Below are 22,242 nucleotides of genomic sequence, written 5' to 3'. Positions count from 1 at the left end.
CTAAGTCAAGCACTAATAACTGGCCCTCAGGGGCCTGAAACACCCACACCTAAGTAGAAAAGAATTCTCTCTAGCTGAGCTATTTGAAATCTGATGATCCAAGTGTACTCCAGCCTCGTCACAGCTGACAGTCTATTCTCTGTACACCTCACATCTCAGGCCAGTAGAGAGATGGACATCATGATTTATCACAAACGATGGCTGTGTGATGTCTTGGCAGACAGACTAGCATGGCAGAGCCTGGTTAGGGTACATATGATGCTTCAAGGTCTGATGTCATGATGTCATACTGAAATAGATATAGAGTAACCAGGTTTCCACCAATACCGGCTGTTGTGTAAACCTCTCGAGTAATCTGAGATCTATGGTAATTGGCTATTCCAGCAGATTCCTCTTCTTTGAGAGAATAGTTTTACGACAACAGAACACATGACATCATTTATGTAAACTACAAGAGGGAAAATAAGTGGTATTATTATTGGAATAACTGTTAACAAAACCTTTGTTAAAGCGTCAAAATATCCTGTTATCTGTTTATCTTAATCAAAATAAATAAAATCATGGACTCTTTAAATTGATACTTCTTTATTGATGCATACAGTATGTACAATAATAAGTTATATATACACTTACATTTGTTTCCATGAAAAATAGTTTTTTTTCTATAGTCTAATCTGTGGAGCTTTGTGATACTGAGGTAAAAGAACCAGGTTCTGTACATACAGTACAGTCAATCATCTTCTGTCATTAAACAACCTCCCTAAACTACTAGCCATCTGACGCTGTGTTTGGATTGGAATGAACAAGGATCAACTAAAATAAGCTATTATGGATACCTGCTAAATGATGAGCATTGTACATGCACATTTATGATTCATATACACTACCGGAGTCCAGCCCCTTTAAACGTGGCTAAATTGAAACACCAGAGCAGTGAAAACACACTGAGAGATGGGATTGTGCCTCCCCAGTCACTCAATAGAAACAGTATACATGGAGGTATAGAAAGCCACCATTAAAACAATATAAGCCAAACACACATTCTCTTGTTCCTGAAACGTCTGTAGCTAGGAGCTTATCACCATTAGCTGATATATGCTGAATGGCACAAAATGGCTGCCGTCCTGTGGCATCACCCCGCATAGCATCAGAGCCAGGCTGACCATAGCGTAGTGCAGCGCTGGGTCTCCTGGAGTCCTGTCTTCCTGCATTTCTCAGGCTGCAGAAGGCCTAGTCTGTAAGCTAAGCAGTCTCTTTAATGGCCTCTGGCATCTGGTCTTTACTGGTTCATTGGTTTTAGTGGTTAATTAGGTGCTGAAAGTCTTGACTGTAAACCACAACGTTATTAGATCAGACTGCCACAAGTCAATCAATTAGAGCCAGCGGTAGCAGCTGACTGCTGGGGGAGCGGTGGGGGCAGGCGGGGTATGAGAGGATCTGGGTCCATGGGGATCCTGGCAGAGAAGAGGTCCATTATGCCATCTTCAAAATCTCATTATAAAATGTAATTTATATAAAATATATATATTTTTTGTTATAAAAAGCTTTTGTCGAGGCGTCCAGCGCAGTTAATTGCCAGTCCATTGCCAGAGGGAGACAGAGAGACGAGAGAGAAATAGAAGGAGAGCGATCTGAAATCTAGGAAGGCCTACTGACATCCTTCATGTGGAGGGGTACAGCTGTTTGTTTGTGAATGTATGTGTGTGGGCATGTGCACATGGGTGTACTGCATCTGTGCATAAACGTGTGTTCATGTGTGTATGAGTGTGTGTGGGAGTCAGACGCTTGCACAGCGCGGTGAGGACAGAGGAACAGTGTGTGTGTCTCCTCCTCCCAGTACATCAGAACACAGTGACTCCACAGCATCCAGTCTCTCTATCTGCACCAGTCTGGTGAGCAGGTCTGGGATGCTGTAGCCGGCTGTACTGATCCTTTCAAACAGCTGCAGGCCGTCACTCATCCCTCCGATCTCATCCCTCTTCAGGCCAAAGCTCTCTGCCAGGTGTCTCCAGGTCTTCACCACGGCTGCCTCGCTACTGTAGGAGGAGCTCAGCATACGACTGGCCTTCTCCAGACAGTCAAATGGTAGTTCTGTAGGACTCAGACCTGGGGAGAGGAAGGGAGGGTTAGGGATGTGTGTTGTGGCAAGAGTCCAGCATACAAGTTTCCTTCGCTAGACAGTCGAAGGGTAGTTCTATAGGGCTGAAGCCCGGGGGTGTACTCGTAAGTACTCACCCTCGGCCACACTGCAGGCTCTAGCATACAGATCCAGGATCTTTTTCCTCCGGCTCTGAATCTGTAGGAAGAGAGAGAGCGAAAGGTTGAGTAAGTTATAAAGTAATTACATTGCAATACATTGTAAAAGTACATAGTTAGATGTGAATGACTGTGATCTCTCTCACCCCTGTAGCCTTGTTGTTGTTGTTGTTATTGATGATGTTAGCGTTGCCATTGCTAATGTTGTTAGCGTTGATAGGGCTGGTGGGGTTGGATCCAGTCTTATCCCTGTCGAGGAGCCCTAGAGAGAGCAGGCAGAGGTCCGGCTTATTGCCCAGGTTCAGGAGACAGAGGCTGGGGTTAGGATCAGCCGCTCCCTGCCTCTCCAAGGCTGCCTCCTCATCACTGTCCATACTACGACTCAACAGCTGCTCGTTCTCTGACGATGCATCATTCTCACTGGGGAGGACAGAGAAAAGGAAGTTGAGTTGTCAAAACTCAATATCAGTCAGCATAATAACAGTAAGCCGTCATGACCTTATCAACTGATATTTTGCAGTGTCTAGTTATTCTAATGTGCTGTAGCTTCATCCTTATTGTTATACTGCAAATAGCCTCATGTTTTAGATTACATATTTAGCGTCAGATCCACAGAATGCTATTGACAGTGTGTGTAACACTGGGAAGTTCTCCCAAAAACACCTTGTTGACAAAGATTCTCAGAGATGCGCACACAATAGCATTGTTTCACAGGCACATGCACGCTCTCACACACACACACACACACACACACACACACACACACACACACACACACACACACACACACACACAAACACACACAGGCATTGTTTCCTAGTCACCCTACACCCACTCAGGCAGCTAAGACAGTGAGTTAGTACATCCTCTGGCATGCAGCTAGCCACATTGTTTACCACTACTGAGTCTGGCTAGGTGATGTAATGCTAATGTTAATGTGTGTGCTATCGTGTGTGTTGACATGTGAATAGGTCATACAGACCATATACAGTGTGTGTACATGTGACTTGTGATACTGTGTGTATGACACAAACTCATCCTCTGTGTCTACCCATGTTTACATGAGTGTGTATGTATCTTCTCCTTGCTACACCTGTCTGTCTGTCATAAAGAAAGGCTTCATTGTATGCTAGTGTGGGGTTGAGACAGACAGACAGACAGACAGACAAAGGGAGGAGAGGAGAGGACAGAGAGGGGAAGGGTTTAGGGTTTGGCTGGGCTATAGAGTCATTATCTCTCTATCTCTCTTCACTTCTCTTTGCCTCTCTCTCTCCTACCCACCCTCCCCTCTCTCATTCTCTCTCTCTATATCTCCCCCACACCCTTCTCCATCCCTCCTCCAGGGCCAATCTGTGCTCAGCTAGTTCACCCTCCAAAGCCAGAATCAATTTGCTTCAGAAAAATCCTCAGTTTTTCCATGACCCACACAAGGGGGCACATACACACACTGTCTCCCCACTAAAAGGGCTAGCAGCGATGCTCTGCTGCAGTGACTTGTCCTGTGGTAGTGTAATTATGGGCAGATCCCGAAAAACAGATAAAAGAACCTCTCTGTCTCTGAGGCCCCCAGTCAATCCCTACACACACACACACATGCACACAAACACGCTTGCAGACAAGCACACAAACACACTCAAACGCACAAACACATACAGACAGACCCAAACATGATCTGAACGATATTGGTAACCAATACACATCATTTGCGTTTGTCTGTTCAGTTTGATGTGTCATGTGTGCTGGTGATCAGGATACCTAACCTTTTCACCGTCTTCGGAGGCGTGGGTTTGAGTTTGTCGAATTCATCCTTTTCAGAGAAAATTACAACGTTGTCTGAAATAAAGAAAAAATACATTTATAAAAAATATAAATTAGGATGCTTAATAAGTGACACAATCAACAAATACACTACAAGCAAAAGTCTGTGGACACCTGCTCATCGAACATCTCATTCCAAAATCATGGGCATTAATATGGAGTTGGTCCCCCCTTTGCCTTCTGGGAAGGCTTTCCACTAGATGTTGGAACATTGCTGCGGGGACTTGCTTCCATTCATCCACAAGAGCATTAGTGAGGACGGGCACTGATGTTGGGCGATTAGGCCTGGCTCACAGTCGCCGTTCCAATTCACCCCAAAGGTGTTCGATGGGGTTGAGGTCAGTGCTCTGTGCAGGTCAGTCATGTTCTTCCACAAACTGTTGCCACAAAGTTGGAAGCACAGAATTGTCTATAGTGTCATTGTCTGCTGTAGCATTAAGATTTCCCTTCACTGGAACTAAGGGGCCTAGCCCGAACCATGAAAAACAGCCCCAGACCATTATTCCTCCTCCACCAAACTTTACAGTTGGCACTATGCATTGGGGCAGGTAGCGTTCTCCTGGCATCCGCCAAACCCAGATTCGGCCATTGGACTGTCAGATGGTGAAGCGTGATTCATCACTCCAGAGAACACGTTTCCGCTGGTCCAGAGTCCAATGGCGGCGAGCTTTACACCACTCCAGCTGACGCTTGGCATTGCCATGGTGATTTTAGGCTTGTGTGCAGCTGCTCAGCCATGGAAACCCATTTCATGAAGCTCCCAATGAACAGTTCTTGTGCTGACATTGCTTCCAGAGGCAGTTTGGAACTCTGTAGTGAGTGTTGCAACCGAGGACAGACCATTTTTACGCGCTACGCAGTTCAGCACTCGGCGGTCCCGTTCTGTGAGCTTGTGTGGCCTACCACTTCACGGCTGAGCAGTTGTTGCTCCTAGACGTTTCCACTTCACAATAACAACACTTACAGTTGACCGGGGCAGCTCTAACAGGGCAGAAATGTGACGTACTGACTTGTTGGAAAGGTGGCATCATATGACGGTGCCACGTTGAAAATCACTGAGCTCTTTAGTAAGGCCATTCTACTGATAATGTTTGTCTATGGAGATTGCATGGCTGTGTGCTCGATTTTATACACCTGTCCGCAACGGATGTGGCTGAAATAGCCGAATCCACTAATTTGAAGGGGTGTCCACATACTTTTGTATATATAGTGTATTAAAGATATCCCATTACTCAACAATATGAAAGCAGATATATTTAAATGGAACAATCTTCCCATAAATCTTACAGGCAGAATAAACCTCTTCAGAATAGCATGGCTCCCAAAGTTTTTACATTTATTTTCGGTAATACCAATCACCCCACCGAAGACATTCTTTAAAAAAGTTTACTTGGCCATAACATACTTTATATGGGAAAATAAAACTCATAGAATGAAAAAGAAGTTTTACATCTCCCTAAGTCTGAGAGTGGTTTTAACCTTCCAGACTTGGAATTGTATCAACTCGCCACCCAAGACTTTTACTTGCGACATATTTAAATGCACTAAAGAGTAACAATTGGTACATATTGAAGATGTGTATGCTCATCCCCAGAATATTTTTAGATGTCTATTTTCAAAGGATAAAGCTAAGAACATTAACAACTTTATAGTTTATTTTTATTTGTTATTTAACCTTTATTTAACTAGTTAACCTTTATTGTCATAGTTCAGAACACTATAACAATATGGAAGAAAATGAAACGTATTCTACAAGAACCAATATCACTCCCAAACAACACAACCCTATGGAACAATCCTTGGATAGTTTTTCAGAATGAACCGATAAATTGGTCCTTATACGGAAAACTAAAGGCATAAAAACCATAAATGACTTGGTAATAGGAAATAATTTATTTCCATGACAGAATTAAAAAGCAATTTTGGACTGACCAATGTAGATATTTTCAAATACATGCAACTTAAAAGTTTAATATCACAAAATGTGGATTTGAAATCTTTTGGACATCAGAGCAATCTTGAGGGAATCTTATTTGAGTCAGCAAAGTATATTCATATGATAGGTAAGATATACAAAACCTTACAGAGAGCATATCCAACTGACAACCTCTTAGAAAAAATATATTAAATATTGGAACCAAGAATTAAAAAGAATTGATATTGGCACAAGATTGAGGAAATGTTGGAACATTTAATCCAATATAAACAAATGTATAGAATGTATTATACAAGAGACAAAATGCACAAATTCTACATCACAATGATATCATGTCTTAAGTGTAAAACTAACAATGACTCAATAATCGATGCTATAAAGTCCAAAAGTTTATCAAAATATTGAAAAAGCGTGCGCAACGGAGAGTAACAATATTTGAGGACATGTGGTGTAGAGTAGTGCAGGCACTGGAGATAGGGCTGAGAACAGGTGGGTCTGAGCAGCTGTGATGTCGTTGATGTTTGTGTGTTTCTGTATGTGGTCTTTTTTGTTTTGTTTATCAAACGTTATTTCTCACACAGTTGCGTGAATAATGGTAAAAGTCAGAAACAATCATCAAAATAACCAGGGGAACAGAGGGCCCATTATTTTCTAAATGAATCAATTACAGGACTGTAGTGTTCAAATGCAATCACATCAAAGTTTAAAGCCTGTAAGTGTCTGACACAGCCAGCCTAGATGGACTATGCCTCAGAGACGCCACATCAGACAGACACATAGCTCCCAGCTATACCACAGATGTCAATCATAGAGACTTACGAAACAGCTGCTCAATACACACACACATGCGCGCACACACACTTTCCCCAATACATAAACACACACTTTGTATTGCTTTCACCAATACACTTAGAAAATGTAAACATACATTCAGTTTCGTGAATGAAACACTTACATTTAATTCTTAATTTGCAAACCTAAATACACAAGGTTGATTTCTAAACCTAAAGGACTGTATGTATAACTATTGCCATACCAGAGGTAAAATGGTAGGCCTATGTGAGATACCAGTGGGTGTATTATTGTGAGGTAGATAACCCCTGAATGAGTTGTTAACATTATAGTTTGTGAGAGGGGAACACTGATGGCCTACAGCTAGTGCTACAGTTTAATCTAAACATTCCACCATACTGCGCTCACTCAGTGTCAAACCCGCAGACACCAGGCATGACAGACAGCCACCACGTATGAGAATGCCTTTATGTTAGTAATAGACTAGACTATAGATTAAGCCTGAGGCCCCAGCCGGTACTATGCATGATGTTAATTGAGTGTTGTATTGTGTGGTTTTCTGTTCCCTGAAGTAGCATTTTGTATAGCTGTGTTGTAGTGTCTCACCTGGAACATCTTTCTTGTCCTCTTGTTTGTTGGTCTGAGCCTCCACAGCCTTCACCACCTGACCAGAGCAGCATGCTGCGCACAGAGAGAGAGAACGTTTAGTGATTGTGCACACTGATGTCCTATCTAACACAGGGAGGGAACCCAACTGAAACTGTGTGTGTATGTGAGTGTTACCCTGTCCGCTGGGCTTGGCTTTGAGGATATAAAACATGATGATGAGGACGATGGCAATGGCCATGATGAAGATGGTTGACATGGCGATGATGAGAGCGGTTGCTAGGTGACCCTGTCCTGTGGAGTCTTTGTGAGGGTGAGGGAACATGGTGGTTGAGACACTGGGAACTTTGCCTGACGACACAACTTTGGTAAGCATGCCTGGAACACACAGATACAACACAGTTACTACACACATACTACACAGGTAATTCATCTAACGGAAGCCATGTCCCTCATGATGCTTTACCCCTCAGGGGTGCGTGCTTAGTCCCCTCCTGTACTCCCTGATCACCCACGACTGCGTGGCCGCGCATGACTCCAGCACCATCATTAAGTTTACCGACAACACGACAGTGGTAGGCCTGATCACTGATGATGATGAGGGAGCCTATAGGGAGGAGGTCAGAGACCTGGCAGTGTGGTGCCAGGACAACAACCTCTCCCTCAACATCAGCAAGACAAAGGAGCTGATCGTGGACTACAGGAAACGGAGAGCCGAGCACACCCCCATTCACATCGACGGGGCTGTAGTGGAGCAGGATCTATCATGTTCCAAACACACCAACATACACTACCAGTCAAAAGTCTGGACACACCTACTCATTCAAGGGTTTTTATTTATTTTTACTATTTTTAACATTATAGAATAATAGTGAAGACATCAAAACTATGAAATAACACATATGGAATCATGTAGTAACGAAAAAAGTGTTCAACAAATCAAAATATATTTTATATTTGAGATTCTTCAAATAGCCACCCTTTGCCTTGATGACAGCTTTGCACACTCTTGGCATTCTCTCAACCAGCTTCATGAGGTAGTCACCTGGAATGCCTTTCAATTAACAGGTGTGCCTTCTTAAAAGTTCATTTGTGGAATTTCTTTCCTTCTTAATGCGTTTGAGCCAATCAGTTGTGCTGTGACAAGGTAGGGGGGGTATACAGAAGATAGCCCTATTTGGTAAAAGACCAAGTCCATATTATGGCAAGAACAGCTCAAATAAGCAAAGAGAAACGACAGTCCATCATTACTTTAAGATATGAAGGTCAGTCAATCCGGAAAATTTCAAGAACTTTGAAAGTTTCTTCAAGTGCAGTCGCAAAAACCATCAAGCACTATGATGAAACTGGCTCTCATGAGGACCACCACAGGAATGGAAGACCCAGAGTTACCTCTGCTGCAGAGGATAAGTTCATTAGAGTTACCAGCCTCAGAAATTGCAGCCCAAATAAATGTTTCACAGAGTTCAAGTCACAGACACATTTCAACATCAACTGTTCAGAGGAGACTGTGTGAATCAGGCCTTCATGGTCGAATTGCTGCAAAGAAACCACTACTAAAGGACACCAATAAGAAGAAGAGACTTGCTTGGGCCAAGAAACACGAACAATGGACATTAGACCGGTGGAAATTTGTCCTTTGGTCTGGAGTCCAAATTTGAGATTTTTGGTTCCAACCGCCGTGTCTTTGTGAGACACGGTGTGGGTGAACGGATGATCTCCGCATGTGTAGTTCCCACCGCAAAGCATGGAGGAGGAGGTGTTATGGTGTGGGGGTGCTTTGCTGGTGACACTGTCTGTGATTTATTTAGAATTCAAGGCACACTTAACCAGCATGGCTACCACAGCATTCTGCAGCGATACGCCATCCCATCTGGTTTGGGCTGAGTGGGACTATCATTTGTTTTTCAACAGGACAATGACCCAACACACCTCCAAGCTGTGTAAGGGCTATTTTACCAAGAAGGAGAGTGATGGAGTGCTGCATCAGATGACCTGGCCTCCACAATCCCCCGACATCAACCCAATTGAGATGGTTTGGGATGAGTCGGACAGCAGAATAAAGAAAAAGCAGCCAACAAGTGCTAAGCATATGTGGGAACTCATTCAAGACTGTTGGAAAAACATTCCAGGTGAAGCTGGTTGAGAGAATGCCAAGAGTGTGCAAAGCTGTCATCAAGGCAAAGAGTGGCTATTTGAAAAATCTCAAATATAAAAACACTTTCTTGGTTACTACATGATTCGATATGTGTTATTTCATAGTTTTGATGTCTTCACTATTATTCTACAATGTAGAAAATAGTAAAAGTTAAGAAAAACCCTTGAATGAGTAGGTGTGTCCAAACTTTTGACTGGTACTGTAGTTGTGAAAAGCGCACAACAACGCCTCTTCCCCCTTTGGAGGCTGAAAAGACTTGGCATGGGCCCTCAGTTCCTCAAAACGTTATACAGCTGCAAAATTGAGAGCATCTTGACTGGCTTCATCAACACTTGGTATGGCAACTGCTTGGCATCCGACCGCAAGGCACTACAGAGGGTAGTGCGTTCGGCCCAGTACATCACTGGGGCCGAGCTCCCTGCCATCCAGGACCTCTATACCAGGCAGTGTCAGAGGAAGACCCTAAAAATTGTCAAAGACTCGAGCCACCCAAGTCATAGACTGATCTCTCTGCTTCCACACGGCAAGTGGTACAGATGCACCAAGTCTGGAACCAACAGGACACTGAACAGGTTCTACCCGCAAGCCATAAGACTGCTAAATAGTTAGTCCAGGTAGCTATTTGGTTAACTATTTAACTATCTGCACTGACCCTTTTTGAACTAACTTTTTTGACTCATCACATACGCTGCCGCTACTGTTTACTATCTGTCACTTTATTCCTAGCTATATGTACAGTGGGGGAAAAAAGTATTTAGTCAGCCACCAGCTGTGCAAGTTCTCCCACTTAAAAAGATGAGAGAGGCCTGTAATTTTCATCATAGGTACACGTCAACTATGACAGACAAATTGAGATTTTTTTTCTCCAGAAAATCACATTGTAGGATTTTTTATGAATTTATTTGCAAATTATGGTGGAAAATAAGTATTTGGTCACCTACAAACAAGCAAGATTTCTGGCTCTCACAGACCTGTAACTTCTTCTTTAAGAGGCTCCTCTGTCCTCCACTCGTTAACTGTATTAATGGCACCTGTTTGAACTTGTTATCAGTATAAAAGACACCTGTCCACAACCTCAAACAGTCACACTCCAAACTCCACTATGGCCAAGACCAAAGAGCTGTCAAAGGACACCAGAAACAAAATTGTAGACCTGCACCAGGCTGGGAAGACTGAATCTGCAATAGGTAAGCAGCTTGGTTTGAAGAAATCAACTGTGGGAGCAATTATTAGGAAATGGAAGACATACAAGACCACTGATAATCTCCCTCGATCTGGGGCTCCACGCAAGATCTCACCCCCGTGGGGTCAAAATGATCACAAGAACGGTGAGCAAAAATCCCAGAACCACACGGGGGGACCTAGTGAATGACCTGCAGAGAGCTGGGACCAAAGTAACAAAGCCTACCATCAGTAACACACTACGCCGCCAGGGACTCAAATCCTGCAGTGCCAGACGTGTCCCCCTGCTTAAGCCAGTACATGTCCAGGCCCGTCTGAAGTTTGCTAGAGTGCATTTGGATGATCCAGAAGAGGATTGGGAGAATGTCATATGGTCAGATGAAACCAAAATAGAACTTTTTGGTAAAAACTCAACTCGTCGTGTTTGGAGGACAAAGAATGCTGAGTTGCATCCAAAGAACACCATACCTACTGTGAAGCATGGGGGTGGAAACATCATGCTTTGGGGCTGTTTTTCTGCAAAGGGACCAGGACGACTGATCCGTGTAAAGGAAAGAATGAATGGGGCCATGTATCGTGAGATTTTGAGTGAAAACCTCCTTCCATCAGCAAGGGCATTGAAGATTAAACGTGGCTGGGTCTTTCAGCATGACAATGATCCCAAACACACCTCCCGGGCAACGAAGGAGTAGCTTCGTAAGAAGCATTTCAAGGTCCTGGAGTGGCCTAGCCAGTCTCCAGATCTCAACCCCATAGAAAATCTTTGGAGGGAGTTGAAAGTCCGTGTTGCCCAGCGACAGCCCCAAAACATCACTGCTCTAGAGGAGATCTGCATGGAGGAATGGGCCAAAATATCAGCAACAGTGTGTGAAAACCTTGTGAAGACTTACAGAAAACGTTTGACCTGTGTCATTGCCAACAAAGGGTATATAACAAAGTATTGAGAAACTTTTGCTATTGACCAAATACTTATTTTCCACCATAATTTGCAAATAAATTCATTAAAAATCCTACAATGTGATTTTCTGGAGAAAAAAATTCTCATTTTGTCTGTCATAGTTGACGTGTACCTATGATGAAAATTACAGGCCTCTCTCATCTTTTTAAGTGGGAGAACTTGCACAATTGGTGGCTGACTAAATACTTTTTTCCCCCACTGTACATATTTACCTCAATTACCTCGTACCCCTGCACATCGACTTGAACTGGTAGCCCTTGTATATAGCCAAGTTATCATTAATCATTGTGTATCTATTACTACTTTTATTATTATGTGTTTTAATATTTCTCTATTTTCTTTCTCTCTGCATTGTTGGGAAGGGCCCGTAAGTAACCATCTTTCTCTCTCTCTCTCTCTCTCTCTCTCTCTCTCTCTCTCTCTCTCTCTCTCTCTACTCTCTCTCTCTCCCTTCGCTCACTTGTTCTCTTCTCTCTGTTTCTCTGTCTGTTGTACTATGATCGTTTTTAATTTAGCTGTAAACTCCTGACAGATCATAAATCAACCTGTCATTTTTTTTTTATCAGTCCTCTCCTCTCAGGCGTCAGGACTGGTACTACCCAGGCCCTGTGGTCACATACACTCGGACAACTTTAGCATTTTAGCCTTTCCCTAACCATAACCTTTTAACCTAACTCCTAACCTTAACCCCTAACGCTCACCCCTAGAGCTAACATTAGCCAGCTAGCTAACATTAGCATTAGCCACCTAGTCACCTAGTTAATGTTAGCCACAACAAATTTGAATTTATAACATATCATACGTTTAGCAAATTCGTAACATATTGTACGTTTAGCAAATTTGTTTCATCATACGAATTGTAATTCGTAAACATATCATGATGGACTTCCACAAATAAACACATACTATACGAAACGTAACATATCATACTTAATGGAGTGTCTCGGATTTACATACAGGATAATACGAAATGCTCTGAGACCACGTTGTTCCTACAGTGAGACATCAGAATAGACCAAGGCTTTCAACCATACAGGCAGACATCAGAATAGACCAATGCGTTCAGCTTCATCTCCTCTAAAGCTTTTGGACATCTTTATGCTGTTTCAGACTTTGTTTATTCACTGATCAGATCAGACTGACGAGGTCTATCATTGTATGAGACTGCTGCAGTTACATTAGACAAACCTGGGTTCAAAGTTTAAACCCAGTCTGTTACAGTAGATGGTGGTAAACAGAGGACAGACAGAGGTGGTATAGATCTGTATAGATGTATATAGCCTGGAGAGGTGGTATGACAGGCTGCTGCTGAAGAGAAGACCCAGTGCATGTGGAAACATGTTATTCATCTTTTTCATGCCCTCCAAACTTTTTAATTATCACACCGCGCCATGCTGGGAGCTAGCTGGGCGCCGCGGTAACACACACAAACACGCACACACACCTCACACACAAACACACACGCACGCACACTAAGCTGGAAGTCGGAGTAATTTACAGATTACTTGGCGAGTGCTAGCCTGTCTTGACCCTGAGCTAGTAACTCCACGCTTCAACTACATATTTCAAGACTTCATTTAAAACAGTTAATTAAAATGTACCCTCCCTCCTTCCCTCCCTCCATCCCTCTCTTCCTCCCTAACTTACTCCCTGCCTGGAAGAAACAATTAGACGCTTGTTAAAAAGTTTGTGTTTGTTGGTATACACTCATCTGTCCTCCTCCCTCCCTCCTTCTCTCTCTCTCTCTCCCATCCTCCTCATAGCAGGTTCCAGTCTGTTTGAGGTTTTCATATTTCAAAACACAGTCATTAAAATGACACAACAATTATATTAATTTCCGGGCAAAACAATGTGCCAGTGAGTGTTGGTTTGAGCGACGGACACAAAAAACAATTCCTGGGTTTGAGCATTACTATGAGGAAGCAGTTCCAGACCCTGACGAGGTAACATCATGCTGCCTCGCCCTGTGTTCTGTCTGTCTGTCTGTGTTCATTAACTAGTCACAGCCCTCAGCAGCCCTCACTCGCCTGACCTTACAGTGATCGCGCTCTGTCTCTCTCTGACCGTGATTCTGTAAAACAGTGTGTTTGTGTTGTAGAAGTAGTAAGGTATAGTAGAACGTACACTCTTTAGTGTTGCGTGGTGCATTCTGACACGAGTGACAGACCATTCCATACAGGTTCCTGGGCCGGTTCTCCTGGATGTAATACCTGACAGAGAGGAAACACAGAGAGAACCTTTAGAGAACAATACTGATACAGTACCTATTATTGTCTTCTTATATACAGAGAGATGTTAAGATATGGTGTGAATATGTACATATTTTACAGGAGAATTGTCTCAATAACAGCTGAGGTGAAAAGGCTGAACTGACTCCTGTGTTGATGCCCAGAGGGGAGGGAGTGATACTGTATACCATTAGGTTAGGTAAGGTATTATATAGCCCTGAGCTGGGACAGAGGACGAGAAGGGAAGCTGCTTCAGAGCGTGGCGTTCTCTAGGCCTCTAGGGCAGAGAGGCTATCATTAATCAGAGCACTGCCAAAGCATTAAACGTGAGATTAATAAAACAATTTTACTTAGAGGAGTTTGGTGAGGAGTTAAATAAAGTATGATTTAATTAAAAAGTATTTTGATTCCATCACAGCAGCAGTCAGGCAGTGTTCAGTATCCCCCCAGCACAGTCCAGCTGAGAGAGAGTGTATATTAAAGCAGCCAGTAATGTTATGATAAAACACTCCAGTCTGTATATTGACTTTAAACTCAATTGAAACCAGAGAATGCCTTTGAGGTGGTAAAGTCACTGAATTATATCATGAGAGAGAGAGAGAGAGAGAGAGAGAGAGAGAGAGAGAGAGAGAGGAGAGAGAGGAGAGAGAGAGAGAGAGAGAGAGAGAGAGAGAGAGAGAGAGAGAGAGAGAGAGAGAGAGAGCCTCCATGTTGGTGGGTGACCAGATGGCAGCTGGGTAATTGAGGCTGGTAGTGTGGCCAACGGAGGGTTAGACTAGGCTGTGTGTGATATGGGGGGTTGTGGGGGAGAAAGGCCCTATGGGGTGGTCCTGTCTTCTCAATGACACTCTGATAGTGAGTGTGTAGGCTTGTGTGTGTGTGTCTGAATGTGTGTACATACCCAGGTAAGCAGGGTCCACAGTCTGCGTCACTGTCTGGTGTCCCAGGTGTGAGTACTGTAGCGCGGTACAGACCTTCGCAGTCCTTATGTCTCCTGCAGATCTCGTACTTTCCCTTCGAGTACTTCCCCGCCGGACACGACACACACACAAAGTCCTCATCCTTAGTCCCATAGCCACAGTTCTGCAACAAAACACACATATACAATGTTAGACATGTGTTATACATGTGTTGTGCTCACACACACACACACACACACACTTGAAATGAGTGGTGCTGTTCATAGACCACTGTGTTAGTGTGTATAGTAATGCTGCATTCTGTGTTCTGCTGAACCCAGGCTAGATCTGACAGTCTGTGTCTGAGACTAAAGACGTGAAATGTGATTGGTCACAAGAACAGGACATGAGTCATTCTGAACGTGATCTTTGTGTAGTTTGTGTAGTGTATTTGAGGTTCAAAAAGGCTTATGAAAGTTTGTAATTTCCACGAAAATCTATCAACCCCATCAAAAATGTCCATTCATTATAATCCACATAATAATTCTGATTTCCTGTTGCTGCAGGATTATGTTCCTGCTGTAGAAAACTGGCTCAAACTAAGATCCTACATATGTAGTCTGTGTTTGTGTGTGTGCATGCGTGCCTGTGTTTAGCCTAGTACATGTGGCGAGGAAGTGGAAATGTACAGTGCATTTGGAAAGTATTCACACCCCTTGACTTTTTTCACATTTTGTTACGTTACAGCCTTATTCTAAAATGGATTACATTGTTTTTTCCCCTCATCAATCGACACACAATAACCCATATTGACAAAGCAAAAACAGGTTTTTAGAAATGTTTGCAAATGTTTTAAAGAGAAAAAAACTGAAATATCACATTTACATAAGTATTCAGACCCTTTACGAGAGAGAGAGAGAGAGAGAGAGAGAGAGAGAGAGAGAGAGAGAGAGAGCCTTTCCAAATCAAATCATGTCCAATCAATTGAATTTACCACAGGTGCTCCAATCAAGTTGTAGAAACATCTCATGGATGATCAATGGAAACAGGATGCACCTGAGCTCAATTTCGAGTCTCATAGCAAAGGGTCTGAATACTTATATAAATAAGGTATTTCTGTTTTTTATTTTTAATACATTTGCAAAAAATTCTAATAACCTGTTTTCACTTTGTCATTATGGGGTATTGTGTGTAGATTGAAGAGGATTTATTTTATTAAATCCATTTTAGAATAAGGCCGTAACGTAACAAAATGTGGAAAAAGTGAAGGGGTCTGAATACTTTCTGAATGCACTGTATGTTCTAGTATGGAATGAGGAGGTCCCAGGCTGATGCACTACTCTCAGTGTGGAGCTGTGACAACAACCAATACTCTGCACAGTCTGACAGACACATTAAACATCTATCTTTATTAAAACCGTTAAAGCACCTCCATCTTGTAGTAAAAGTATCTGCTCTATCAGATCACATCAGGTCTGTGTGGGAGTTGAAAGAGTGCTGTTTGATGTGTGTGTGTTTTTTTTGGGGGGTGGGGGGTGGGGGGAGTCTCAGGTGGGGGTAGAATTATCCCAGTGATTATAGGGAAAGCACATGGCTAGATTAAAGACTAAATACTACTTCTGATCACAGATGCGAGATGAGAACAGAGCTGAATGCCTGGTTAGTTATGTTGCTGCTCTGTTTGATAAGTCCTTACACAAATAGACAATCATGAGCAATGATAGGCTTACTTGTCAATGTCACATTATAGTCATTTTCTGTAATTAGATAGGAGAGTTGAATAACTTTAGAAGTCTAATGAACAACGGACTATTCAAACAGTTAGATATGTGTTACGATTGTTGTTTAGATGAAGAGGAGAAAGGTGGGCTCCTTTTGGAGTTGTTCTGTGTAGTTGTGTGAAGTAGTCTATACTGTAGGTGTGTGTGTGTGTGTGTGCATGCGTGCATGTGTGTGAGGTGTGTCTCCTACATATTAAGGCCCAGTGAGGTGCTGCCTGCTGTGCTTTTTGTTTTGACCGGGGGACTGATGACTCATGGCTACTGACAGACTACTGTATCATTCCTACCCACGGGGCTTCAATATTTTGGAAAAAATTAAAATGGAGTGACAAACCGTGAAAATTGTTCATTTCCCTTTATGAATCGGAAGAGGCTTACAGTACTGGGATTTAGATGGTAACTCTCTCTGAGCTGGGAGGTGTACAGATGTAGTATCTTAATTTGATCACTCTTTTGTTGCAGAGAATTTTCCTGCACAACAGGAAACGCAAACGTGTAGTGTATTTTAATTTCCACTTTTTAATTTCAGACATCATTTGCCCTAACGAAATTCACATTTCCTATTGCTGCAGGATTATTTTCCTGCTGTAGAAAACTGGCTCAAATTAAGATCCTACATCTGTACCTGTGTGTATACCAGTGAATCAAGTAAACAACCTGGGTGGTCTGAGCAGATAGGTAGACTAGAGAGTATGGCTGGGAGGCAAGTAGCAGGGGTCAGGGTTCACACGATACTGACACTCAAGTCATTTCACCCAAGGGAAAGTGTGTGTGCGTGTGTCTCACCATGTGGGGCTCCTGTCCAGGTTGGCATGGCGGGCATGGCTGGCAGCTACTGAGGGTCTGGTTGTAGAACTCAAACTCTCCACAACTACTGTACTCTGATCTGAGAGAGGGAGGACAGGACACCTGAGAGAGAGAGAGAGAGAGAATTAACCGCAGGACACACACTTGAATGCACTCATGAACCCATTCTATGCGCACCAAAATGTTTATCTGTTTATCTGAAGTGCCTTTTGAAAGCCTAACACAGTAAGATCATATTTTATAACTTGGCTAACCATGTTGGAAACAGAATAAGCATTCAAATGATGCCCACCTGAGATTGTTTTTGGATTGCATAAACAACAACAGTAATTGTGTGTTGGTGGGGACGCAGGGCTGTGTTCCAAACAAAAAAGTGTGCTTGCTTCAGTTCCTCAAAGCTAGGAGAGCTAAAAAAAAAAGCACCTTATAGTTGAAGGCTCTTTCCTTGAGTCATAAAAGTGCATTGAAATTATTTAGGAAGGAACTGTGTACAGTTTGGAGAGGTGTGTGGCCACTTGAAGACACCAGTTAGACCTCTCACTCAAACCCTTGTAATAGTTTTTTTCTTATCTTGCACCACATTTCAATGAATATTTTTATGTTTATATTTTAGTGTTTTCAGATTTCGTTATTGACAAATGCTGTGAAAAACCAGTAAATGTAAAATGCACATAAAATCAACAGTGTAATGTTTGGATTCAGTCTTGTGTCAGGTGAACTGTTGTGTCCTCACCTTTGGTCTGATAATTTCTCCATAATCTCCAAAGTGTTGGTGCCATGGTCATGCATATGCTTTTTATAGATCTTCTGTTAGAAACATTTCACTTTGGCCCTATCCATATACAGTGGGGGAAAAAAGTATTTAGTCAGCCACCAATTGTGCAAGTTCTCCCACTTAAAAAGATGAGGCCTGTAATTTTCATCATAGGTACACGTCAACTATGACAGACAAAATGAGGAAAAAAAATCCAGAAAATCACATTGTAGGATTTTTAATGAATTTATTTGCAAATTATGGTGGAAAATAAGTATTTGGTCAATAACAAAAGTTTCTCAATACTTTGTTATATACCCTTTGTTGGCAATGACACAGGTCAAACGTTTTCTGTAAGTCTTCACAAGGTTTTCACACACTGTTGCTGATATTTTGGCCCATTCCTCCATGCAGATCTCCTCTAGAGCAGTGATGTTTTGGGGCTGTCGCTGGGCAACACGGACTTTCAACTCCCTCCAAAGATTTTCTATGGGGTTGAGATCTGGAGACTGGCTAGGCCACTCCAGGACCTTGAAATGCTTCTTACGAAGCCACTCCTTCGTTGCCCGGGCGGTGTGTTTGGGATCATTGTCATGCTGAAAGACCCAGCCACGTTTCATCTTCAATGCCCTTGCTGATGGAAGGAGGTTTTCACTCAAAATCTCACAATACATGGCCCCATTCATTCTTTCCTTTACACGGATCAGTCGTCCTGGTCCCTTTGCAGAAAAACAGCCCCAAAGCATGATGTTTCCACCCCCATGCTTCACAGTAGGTATGGTGTTCTTTGGATGCAACTCAGCATTCTTTGTCTTCCAAACACGCACTGAGTTTAGTTTTTACCAAAAAGTTCTATTTTGGTTTCATCTGACCATATGACATTCTCCCAATCCTCTTCTGGATCATCCAAATGCACTCTAGCAAACTTCAGACGGGCCTGGACATGTACTGGCTTAAGCAGGGGGACACGTCTGGCACTGCAGGATTTGAGTCCCTGGCGGCGTAGTGTGTTACTGATGGTAGGCTTTGTTACTTTGGTCCCAGCTCTCTGCAGGTCATTCACTAGGTCCCCCCGTGTGGTTCTGGGATTTTTGCTCACCGTTCTTGTGATCATTTTGACCCCACGGGGTGAGATCTTGCGTGGAGCCCCAGATCGAGGGAGATTATCAGTGGTCTTGTATGTCTTCCATTTCCTAATAATTGCTCCCACAGTTGATTTCTTCAAACCAAGCTGCTTACCTATTGCAGATTCAGTCTTCCCAGCCTGGTGCAGGTCTACAATTTTGTTTCTGGTGTCCTTTGACAGCTCTTTGGTCTTGGCCATAGTGGAGTTTGGAGTGTGACTGTTTGAGGTTGTGGACAGGTGTCTTTTATACTGATAACAAGTTCAAACAGGTGCCATTAATACAGGTAACGTGTGGAGGACAGAGGAGCCTCTTAAAGAAGAAGTTACAGGTCTGTGAGAGCCAGAAATCTTGCTTGTTTGTAGGTGACCAAATACTTATTTTCCACCATAATTTGCAAATAAATTCATAAAAAATCCTACAATGTGATTTTCTGGAGAAAAAAAATCTCAATTTGTCTGTCATAGTTGACGTGTACCTATGATGAAAATTACAGACCTCTCTCATCTTTTTAAGTGGGAGAACTTGCACAATTGGTGGCTGACTAAATACTTTTTTTCCCCACTGTATGCCAATTTCCACGAGTGTAAGGGGTTAAGATTAATATTTTTCTTCTGCTTCAACTCACTACAGGATTTTTCAGTATATTCCCTTTATGCTTGTAGACTTTATTTACTACAGCTTTCAATAACTCATTCTAATTAAAATCAATGAGACTATATTAATCCCCTTGGGAACCATTAAGAGACCAATCAAGCCGTTGTCATTAATGTGGCCATAAATCTGTCAGCCAGAGAGAGAATGTTACATCACTATCTCTCCCACCATCCAAGCCACACAATAACATACTAACCAAACTGCAATCGCTGGGTGTCAGAGCGAACTTAGGGACAGACCATAATTGTTTAAATGTGCATATCATTGATTTATCGAGTGGCTGAAGTGTGTGTGTTTGTGTGGGCATGTGTTTGTGCACTGTAAAGGAAAACTGTAATTTATATGGTAATTTTGGGTATTATCAACAGTAAAATACTGTGAAACGTTTTACTGCAGCATACATTAAAAAATTGTGGTGCATTGTGGGAAAATGTTGTGGGCAGGGGAATAATTGTTGTATTCCGAATTGTACTGTAATTCCATCCCACAGAATACAGTGCCTTGTTCTGGAGGTAGCTCTGCAGAGTGTTCACTAGCTAGCATAGCCACAAAGTCTTAAAATCTGATTTTAAACCTAACCCTAACCCTAATCTTAACTAAACTGCTAAACCTAATGCCTAACCCTAATCTTAAATTAAGACCAAAAACCACATTTTTGTTTTCATTAATTTTTACAATATAATGGTAAAAAGACTAATGACAATAAACGTCAACCTGCATATTTGTTGCACCCGTTAGTGAGAATGCTGTACCAATTTAACTGGTATGTAGTAGTAGTGCCCCATCAATTTAAAATATATAGGGGACAGATTTGATTGGTAGCAAGTCTTAAACTGTTAATGGTTAAGTATTTTGCCATGTCCTTTTGGTCTGTTTTGCCCTGTAGTCGCTGCCATTTTGGAAGCATTTGTTAGGCCTCTAGAAATGGAAGTGATATAAAACACTAAATATTCATTGATATGCTGTAATGTGTAAACACATTACCTAGCAGCCAACCTGCTTGCACCAATCCCATGTAATTATAGTAAAATACTGTAAAATACAAACCCCAATCCCCTCAATCATGGCCGTGGGAAGATGTTTTGGGTTGGGGGGTGCTGTAGCATTTATGTTTTACAGTACAATATAATTTTACGGTATTGTACCGTGTGTCATTACACAGTTCTTGCTTTGATACTGTATTTAAATTACAATAGGTGTACTGTAACATTATATACAGTAACTTACTTACCATTAGCTACCTGCCTGCCTGCCTGCCTCTGTGTGTGTGTGTGTGTGTGTGTGTGTGTGTGTGTGTGTTTCTGTTGACTGTTCTCCTCACACAGATCTGCTGTCCAGATCCATCCATCAAAACCCCCAAATAAACAAACACACACTCAGCTCTCCCCAGCTCACAGTCAAAAATGTCCTTTTCTAAACACAACAAGTTAAACACTGCTGTTCAAACACACAGAGACTGAAATTAAACCCAGTTACTGTTTGCAGTGGTGGAAAAAGTACCCAATTGTCATACTTGAGTAAAAGTAAAGATACCTTAATAGAAATTGACTCAAGTAAATGTGAAAGTCACCCAGCAAAATACTACTTGAGCCAAAACAATTATTTGGTTTTAAATTTACAGTAATTAAGTATCAAAAGTGAATGTACTTGCTAAAATATACTTAAGTATCAAAAGTAAAACTAAAAGTATAAATAATTTAAAATTCCTTATGTTAAGCAAACCAGACGGCACCATTTTCTTGTTTTTTTAATATTACGCATAGCCAGGGGCACACTCCAATATTCAGACATCATTTACAAATGAAGCATGTGTGTTTAATGAGTCCGCCAGATCAGAGGCAATACCGATGACCAGGGATGTTCTCTTGATAAGTGAGTGAATTTGACAATTTTCCTGTCCTGCTAAGCATTCAAAATGTAACGAGTACTTTTGGGTGTCAGGGAAAATGTATGGAGTAAAAAGTAAATTAAAGTAAAAGGAAAGGAATGTAGTGAAGTAAAAGTAAAAAGAATAAATATTTTTACTTAAGTACTTTACACCACTGACAAACTCTATAACAACAAACACAAGACAGACCGAGCAGCAGCTGGGGAGCTGGAGTGAACTGAGACATCTGACATGAAGACATGTGAGTCTGAGGCTATCATACACTGTGTATGGAGGGGGAGGAGGAGGAGGTGGAATAGGAAAGAGGTGGCGGTGGAAGGAGGAAGAGGAGATGTGAGTAGATGTGAGGAGGAAGAGGAAGAGGAGGAGGTTGGAAGAGGAAGAGAAGATGGGAGAAG

General features: G+C 42.2%; 1 protein-coding gene across 2 annotated transcripts in view; it reads right to left on the bottom strand.

Annotated features, from left to right (window-relative positions):
- Window positions 1-593: 593 nt before the first annotated feature.
- Window positions 594-22,242, bottom strand: part of LOC121536937 (tumor necrosis factor receptor superfamily member EDAR-like) — a 43,878-nt gene continuing 22,229 nt past the window's right edge. Inside the window, exons 3-11 of one of the 2 annotated variants that reach the window (XM_041844601.1) lie at window positions 17,401-17,523; window positions 14,836-15,017; window positions 13,831-13,916; window positions 7,586-7,786; window positions 7,409-7,483; window positions 4,017-4,089; window positions 2,403-2,676; window positions 2,236-2,296; window positions 594-2,106 (exon numbers count right to left, since the gene is read on the bottom strand). In XM_041844601.1, coding sequence (XP_041700535.1) covers window positions 1,778-2,106; window positions 2,236-2,296; window positions 2,403-2,676; window positions 4,017-4,089; window positions 7,409-7,483; window positions 7,586-7,786; window positions 13,831-13,916; window positions 14,836-15,017; window positions 17,401-17,523 — 1,404 coding nt within the window. In that variant the 3' untranslated portion in view covers window positions 594-1,777. The remainder of the gene's footprint in view (window positions 2,107-2,235; window positions 2,297-2,402; window positions 2,677-4,016; window positions 4,090-7,408; window positions 7,484-7,585; window positions 7,787-13,830; window positions 13,917-14,835; window positions 15,018-17,400; window positions 17,524-22,242) is intronic. The other variant, XM_041844602.1, reaches the window with a different exon arrangement.

The sequence above is a fragment of the Coregonus clupeaformis genome, chromosome 23 (assembly GCF_020615455.1).
Source record: "Coregonus clupeaformis isolate EN_2021a chromosome 23, ASM2061545v1, whole genome shotgun sequence".
Lineage (NCBI taxonomy): Eukaryota > Metazoa > Chordata > Actinopteri > Salmoniformes > Salmonidae > Coregonus > Coregonus clupeaformis.
Note: the sequence above shows the minus strand (reverse complement) of the source record. Positions and strands in the feature narration are given on the sequence as shown.